This window comes from Cebus imitator, unplaced genomic scaffold (assembly GCF_001604975.1).
Source record: "Cebus imitator isolate Cc_AM_T3 unplaced genomic scaffold, Cebus_imitator-1.0 Scaffold435, whole genome shotgun sequence".
NCBI lineage: Eukaryota > Metazoa > Chordata > Mammalia > Primates > Cebidae > Cebus > Cebus imitator.
The window spans coordinates 192,811-200,120 of NW_016107750.1; the positions used below are offsets into that span (position 1 = coordinate 192,811).

At 57.4% G+C, this 7,310-nt stretch overlaps 1 protein-coding gene and 1 long non-coding RNA gene across 2 annotated transcripts in view; one reads left to right on the forward strand and one right to left on the reverse strand.

Annotated features, from left to right (window-relative positions):
• Window positions 1-1,096, reverse strand: part of LOC119468461 — a 4,332-nt gene extending 3,236 nt beyond the window's left edge. The window contains exon 1 of the long non-coding RNA XR_005197143.1: window positions 125-1,096. This is a non-coding gene — a long non-coding RNA (uncharacterized LOC119468461). The remainder of the gene's footprint in view (window positions 1-124) is intronic.
• A 3,925-nt stretch (window positions 1,097-5,021) lies between these two features.
• Window positions 5,022-7,310, forward strand: part of NFAM1 (NFAT activating protein with ITAM motif 1) — a 44,446-nt gene continuing 42,157 nt past the window's right edge. The window contains exon 1 of the mRNA XM_017510283.2: window positions 5,022-5,608. Coding sequence (XP_017365772.1) covers window positions 5,488-5,608 — 121 coding nt within the window. The 5' untranslated portion in view covers window positions 5,022-5,487. The remainder of the gene's footprint in view (window positions 5,609-7,310) is intronic.

Here is a 7,310-nt window from a genome sequence, read left to right on the forward strand (position 1 = left end):
GAAAATTAAATAGGAAGGGAGAGAGCGAGAGAGGAGAGGAGGAAGGCGGGGAGGGAGAAGTGGGGGGAGGGAGAAGTGGGGGAAGGAGAAGTGGGGGGAGGGAGAAGGGAAAGGAGTATCAAACCTGTGTCAGACTTGAGAGGTGCTTCCAGCCGTTTCTGAAGTGTGAGAGCCAGGGTCTGTTCAAATGCACATTTCCTGGCCTTGCAACTCTGTGGGGTGGAGCCAGCGTCTGCAGACTAGTGGCAGCCACACACACCCTCTGCCCACGGGAGACGGGCTCTGGTCTCACAGAACCTTGGAACTGTGGGTGAGGAAGCATGAATAGGCTCACGGGAAGCTAATTGCTTCCTTAATTGGCTGAACCCACGCTGGGGAGCCCTGCCCGGAAAGTCCCGGTTGCTGGAGGGATGGGACTGGTTTGCCTGGCGGCCAATAACGGGCTCCGCTGGAGGCTGCCCTGGAGGAGATAGTGCGGTGGTCCCAGAAGAAACAGCCTGAGGGGAAACGGCCGGGCCCCCGGGGTGCCCAGGAAGGGATTTAAACAGGCGAGCTGAGGTCCCGCAGCCGCCACGCCCTGCGCCCCGTACCCACCGCCCCCGCCGGCACATTCCTGGTTCTGCCCGCACCGGAGCCCCCCGGAACCCTCACTGCGCTATCCCAGGGCCGCTCAAGCCTGTCCTGATCTTGCTGGGCGGTGGCCTCAGGGCAGCCCCGGACCCCTAGAGGGGGAAAAGGGTCACGGAGAGGAAATCTCAAGTGAGCGCGTTCCCATGTCTACCACCAGGTGGCACCATCAGCACAGGGCAACCCTGGGGCCGTCCTGCGTGGCCAGGAGGGGAAGGGGGTGGCACCGTTAGTGGGGGACTTGGTGGCTCTGGGGTCTGAAGTCCGAGGGCTGCCTGGTTCTGTGCTCGTCTCTTTGAGGGACATGGTTGTGTCAAGGGCCTGAGCCTCCCAGAACCTCGGCACATGGTGGACATGGTGGAATAAATGTTGAAAATTGTGGCCGGGCGCCGTGGCTCACACCTGTAATCCCAGCACTTTGGGAGGCTGAGGAGGGTGGATCACTTCAGGTCAGGAGTTCGAGACCAGCGTGGCGAACATGGTGAAAAATCTATTAAAAACACAAACTAGCCAGGCGTGGTGGCATGTGCCCATAATCCCAGCTACTCAGGAGGCTGAGGCAGGAGAATCTCTTGAACCCAGGCGGAGGTTGCAGTGAGCCTAGATCGCACCACTGCACTTCAGCCTGGGCGACAGAGCAAGACTCCATCTTAAAGCAAAACAAATTGTGCCACCTTCGGGGTTTTTTTTGTTGTTGTTTTTATTTTTGGAGACAGAGTCTTGCTCTGTCACCCAGGCTGGAGTGGCTCACTGCAACCTCCTCCTCCCAGGTTCAAACGATTCTCCTGCCTCAGCCTCCTGAGTAGCTGGGACTACAGGCACACGCTGCTACGCCTGGCTATTTTTTTTATTTTTATTTTTTAGTTGAGATCGAATTTCGCTGCGTAGCCCCGGCTGGTCTGGAACTCCGGAGCTCAGGCAATCAGCCTGCCTCCACCTCCCAAAGTATTAGGATCACAGGTGTGAGCCACTGCGCCAGGCCTCACCTTTCTTTTCTGTTTCTTCCACATCTTGAAGATTCCTTTTGGCATGGCAGGGCTGACCTCCTGGAAACAGCGTAGCAGGGGAGGTCTTGTCATACCGTGGTATGTGTCCACTAGGAAATCCCCAGTCCCAGGTGTGCCTCCAGTCCCCTCTGTGACCCGGAGCAGGTCATTCACTCTGTTTTTCTCTCTCACTAAATAGGTCAGGTGAGGGGTATAATAGCTGCCCTGCGTGAAGGACCAGGTGAATTACAGGCGAGCGCAGCGGTTAAAGCCAGCTCCTGGGAGCTGGGACCCTGGTTCCACTGCTTCCTTGCTGTGTGGCCTTAGGCAAGTGGCTTGTGTTCTCTGAACTCCAGTTTCCTCATCTGCAAAGCAGGAGCAGTCATAACACCTCCCATACAAGGTTTCTGTGAGTGCCTGAGTACATGAAAAGCCTTTAGAACTGTGTCTGGCATCAAACAAATGCTTAAGAGCCAAAAATACAGGCAGCTGGAACTGAGAGGGGATTCTGGAGACGGGCCAGGCCAGGCTTCCAGCCCAGGCAGCCTGTGGGCGGATGGCCTCCAGGTGGGTCTGCCTGCCTCGGGTGGGGTCAGCACCACCCAGCTACGGGCCACTTCGAGGCACAAGAAGGCCCCAGAGGCAAACCCAGCTGCTCCTAGGACGGAGGCTACCCTTTCTGAATGTGGGGTGTTTGAGAGAGAGGATGGATCAGGCCCTCATTCCCCGGGACCCTTTCTGTCTCAGCTAAGCCCGCTCAAAGCATCATTCCAAGGGGGCTCCTCCTGCCAGTCGGCTCAGTTCCTCTTGGTGCTGGAGTCTTTGGGGAGGAAGGAAGTGATTTCCGCAGCCGAAGTGGGGGGGGGTCCTCTTCCCACGGTACTTCTCTTTCCTGCGCAGAAAGGAACGAGGAAGAGCTCAGGACCTCACCGTGTCCTGGCTGGAGGCCCCTCAGCCACCACTTGCTCACTGAGGCATTTGAAAATCCTGGAGGGAGGCCGGGTGCGGGGGCTCATGCCTGTAATTCCAGCACACTGGGAGGCCAAGACAGGCGGATCATCTGAGATTGGGAGTTTGAGACCAACCTGACCAACATGGAGAAAACTCTGTCTCTACTAAAAATACAAAATTAGCCAGGCCTGGTGGCGCATGCCTGTAATCCCAGCTACTTGGGGGGCTGAGGCAGGAGGATCGCTTGAACCCGGGAGACAGAGGTTGCAGTGAGCTGAGATTGTGACATTGCACTCCAGCCTGGGCAACAAGAGTGAAACTCTGTCTCCAAGAAAAAAAAAAAAAGATGCCCGGATGTGCCGCGGTTTTATTTCTATTCCTTTCTTGGCTCCTGAGGAGGATCAGGACCAGACACGAGGCCCCGACGGCATAGCCAGGGCTGCTGGGCTCCTCGCCAAGGCCTGTCCCTGCCTCTCCCTTGGAGGCTTCGTGGCTGCAGAGCGTCTCAGAAACTCCAAAATGAGCTGGGACCCTCAGCCGCCTCTTGTCCAGTCATGTCTGTGCTCCGCAGCCCAGGGCCTGCCTGGGGAGGGTGCAGGCCTCCTCCCACCCTGCCCCCAGAGCCTACCCCTCCGCTGAGGCCTCCTGTACAGCAGCGCAGTGTTGGGCACCTGCCTTCACGTCGAGCCTGGAGGAACGCCTCTCTCTGCCTTACACTCAGTCATCCATCCATTCATGCACCCCGTGGCCAGGCACAAGGAGGAGCAGGGAGGAAGACAGATAGGCAGCTCAGGCAGGCGAGCGTGGAAACCAGGTGTGCAGCAGGCTAGACCCAGACTCAGAGCTCCCGGGAGTCCCGGGTGCAGAGCTGGAGTGGGGGGGCACCATCACAGGCCAAGGGGCTTGTTGTCTGAGAGGGAGGAGCAACGAGCTGGCACCAGGGCAGGAGCAGAGGCTGCACTGCATTAGAAGAGCAGGCTCCCGTATTCCGAGGCAGCTTGGCACTTGGCTGCTTCCCGGTGCCAAGTCATAACAAGACTTGTGGAGGCACAGACCAGTGCTTTTCCAATGCTCCCTGTGTGCCCCGAGGCATTAACATCAGGTCTATCACCATGGCATTGAGGTGCTTAGACAACCTGCTACCCCCAGGAGCCGGGAGTAGCATGAAGCAGCCAATCTGTGTCTTGCTGCGACATATGCGAGCATGTATCACTGTAATGGATCAACAGTCAATATTACTGGGGTCCCTGCCCGCCCCCTGTGCGGTCAGAAATGTCTCCTGTTCTTACGTCTTCCTCCCTCCGTGGGCGGCCCCTGCTCTCGCCAGCCTCCCGTGCTCTTGGCGTTGGTGGAAACGTCTTTCTGCTTTCATTGTCCATGTTTGGAACAGCCCAGGGAAAAGCACTTGTGTAAAGAACCAAACTGGCCCTCCTGATGTCATCCCTGGGGGCTGCAGCCAGGCACATCTGAGCAAGTGGCATCGGGATGGGAGAAGGCTTGGGCATCATGTGGCTGGCAGTTCCAATGCCTGCCCCACAGAACTGCCCTGATCCTGGGCAAGTTGTTTTGCTTCCTGGAGCTGTGGTCTTCTCTTTTGTACAATTGGGATCATCATATTTATCTGGTGAATGAAGGGACGCCGCAAAGAAGGGAGGTCAGCGCTCAGCATATGCTGAAACTCACACGTTCTCGCCTGCGTCCGCCATGTACCAGGTGCCTCCAGCTCCACCACTGATCACCACACCCCAGCCCCTTTCCTCTGTCACTCCAGACACGCAGGCAGATGTGTGCGTGCCCAGTGTGCCGAGAGTGAAAGGCTCCGAGTCTGCTGGGGACGGGGTCCCAGCAGCAAACAATTCCTGTCCCAGGCTGACGCTGCTAGAGAACAGAGGCTGTGACCTGCAGCCAGTGGGGAAGCAGCCCACGTGTCTCACACTTGGAGGTCGAGGGAGCTAAGGTTTAGGGAAGCCACAGGGAAGAGCTGATGTTAGAGATGGACTGGAGAGGAGGCATCTCCTGGACCTCTGCAGGGGACCCACAGAGTCCCTTGCTGAGCGAATGATGGGCAGCCTGCCTTTCGCACCCCCTAGGTGTTTGGCCCTCTCTGGGGCTGTGAACATGAGGCTCCTGCCCTTCACCCCAGCCTCCCTACCAACTCCCACCAAAAAACCTACTCTTTGGTAAATACGTGATTAAAGGATTCTCAGAATATTCTAGACAAGTTTGTGTGAACATGCCTGTGGTCATTTTAAAACTGTTCCAGGCCAGGTGAGGTGGCTCATGCCTGTAATCCCAGCACTCTGGGACGCCGAGGTGGGCGGATCATGAGGTCAGGAGTTCGAGACCAGCCTGGCCAGCATGGTGAAACCCCGTCTCTAATAAAACTACAAAAATTAGCCGGGCATGGTGGCATGCACCTGTAATCAATCCCAGCTACTGAGGTAGGAGAATCGCTTGAACCCGGGAGGTGGAGGTTGCAGTGAGCTGAGATCACGCCACTGCACTCCAGTCTGGCGACAGAGTGAGACTGCGTCTCAAAAACAAAAGTGTATCAGAAGTGAGAGGCTAAACCAGAGCCCGAAGTTACTCATGGAAATCCCATGACCCCTCTGCATGGTCACCAGTGTCTCCTGGACAGGGCCCCAGCTGCAAAGAGCCCGAGAAGGGGTGAAGCCCACTGGGGCTTGGACTGGGTCCCCACCCCCAGCTCTTCTTCGGGCTGTGTGGCCTGGACCAGTCTCAGTGCCAGGTTCCTCATCTGGCGGCCACCCCTGCTGAGCTGTTCCCGCTTTGCTTCTGAGCGGAAGGTTGGGGCTGCCAGGGAGGAGTTTCGTGGGGAAAGCAAAGGGGAAGCTGTCAGCGCCGGCTGCCAGCCGTCCCCTCCTGTGAACTAAAGAGTCGCCTTGGACAGGCAGGCCCCCGGATGGAGAGCCAGCCTCCGAGGTGGTGGGCACTGCCCGGCTCCGCACACCCTCCCAGGCCCCCCACGGCCCCCCAGCTCCTCCTTGGCCTGCTGCTGTTGCCCGGGACCCTGCAACTGGCAGGTATAGCATCCATCCTTCTCTCTACTCTCTCGCTCCAGAACATCAGAGCGGCTTTCATCCAGCCCCGTGCTGCTAATTCCCAGGGACCTGTCTCTGGGGATTTGCTGGTTGTCATTTGAACGCTGCAGACTTCACAGGGGAAGCCTTCAGGGACTGAGAAGATGTTTAGCTAATACCTCGCCAAGGTGGCTTTTAAAGGGGCGGGGGACAGCTTCCCCCCAGCAGTCTGGCCTCCTGGCCCTTAAACAAGGAGGGTGGGCGCTGTGTGGCTGGGGTCAGGAACTCGGGCAGTGGGGAAGGACGGCTCCCCACCCGAGGAATCTCATGTGGCTGATGCGGTGGAGCCTGCGTTGAACCTGGCAAGAGGCGGGGCCTCGCTTGGGGGTTGTTGCCAGTGTTGGCCAGGGAGAGAGGGGGATACCAGGGCCAGCAACCAGGAGCTGCGCCCAGAGGCACAGAACTGTCAGTCATTAGAAAGGGTCGTACCTCCCGGTTCCTGAAATAAAGTAGAGGCCAAGTGTTTCAGGATGTGAGCATGTGTCTTTCCACGCCAGCGGCACTCCTTTCCTGGTCCCAGGCTCTCTCGGAAGCTGCGTGGCCAGAATCCGAGCCAGGCTGTGGGGTAGGTGGCCTCAGGGCCAGTTCATCAGGCTAGGGAAGGGCCAGGAGGGTCCCATTCCAGGGATGCCAGCACCAGGGCTCAGTGAGTTCTGCCAGATTCTCTCTGCCCCTCCTTGGCAGGGCAGCAGCCAACCCTTCCTCTGGTCGAAGGGTGGCCTCCACTGTGGAGCTGCTTTCCCTTCTATTCTCTTAGAGTTGATGAGGCTTCCAGGAGCTGCCCCATCTGTCCTGCTGCACCCCCTCTCACTACCACGAATTGGCCTTTCTGGGGCCCTTAACAGGGCAGGCACTAGCCACCTTGGGGCCACTATTGTCCTCACCCGCACCATTTTAAGGACAGGGAAAAGGAAGCCCAGGGAGGCCAGTTCATTTGCTTAAGGCTGTTATAAGTAAAATTTTCAGTACCGCAAAAGAAGTAGCACTCGAATATAAATTTCCTCAGCAAGGGTGCAGCTCAGCCAGGCACGGTGGCTCACGCCTGTAATCCCAGCACTTTGGAGGCTAAGGCAGGTGGATCACGAGGTCAGGAGCTCGAGACCAGCCTGACCAACATGATGAAACACCATCTTATTAAAAAACAAACAAAAAAAATTAGTTGGGGATGGTGGCACATGCCTGTAATCCCAGCTACTCGGTAAACTGAGGCAGGAGGATCGCTTGAACCTGGAGGCAGAGGTTGCAGTAAGCCGAGATCGTGCCACTGCACTCCAGCCTGGGAGACAGAGCGAGGCTTGGTCTCAAAAAATAAAAAATAAAAAAGAGTGGTTCACAGATGGAGCAACAGTGAGCACACACACAGGTAAGGGAGGGAAGGGGCACTTACGCCTGACACAGATTGCTCTACTGCTGTGTCATTCCCCTATTAAATTCCCTTTTATAACAAGGCCTAGCTGGTAAGTGAGGCCAGGCTCAGCCCCAGGTTGGCCTCAGCCCCAAGCTGAGCCCCTCAGCCAGTGGGCTCAGGGGCTCCCCTTACCTTTGCAAAGAATGTTCTGCCGGGCGCTGTGGCTCACGCCTGTAATCCCAGCTCTTAGGGAGGCAGAGGCGGGAGGATAGCTTAAGCCCAGGAGTTCGAGACCTG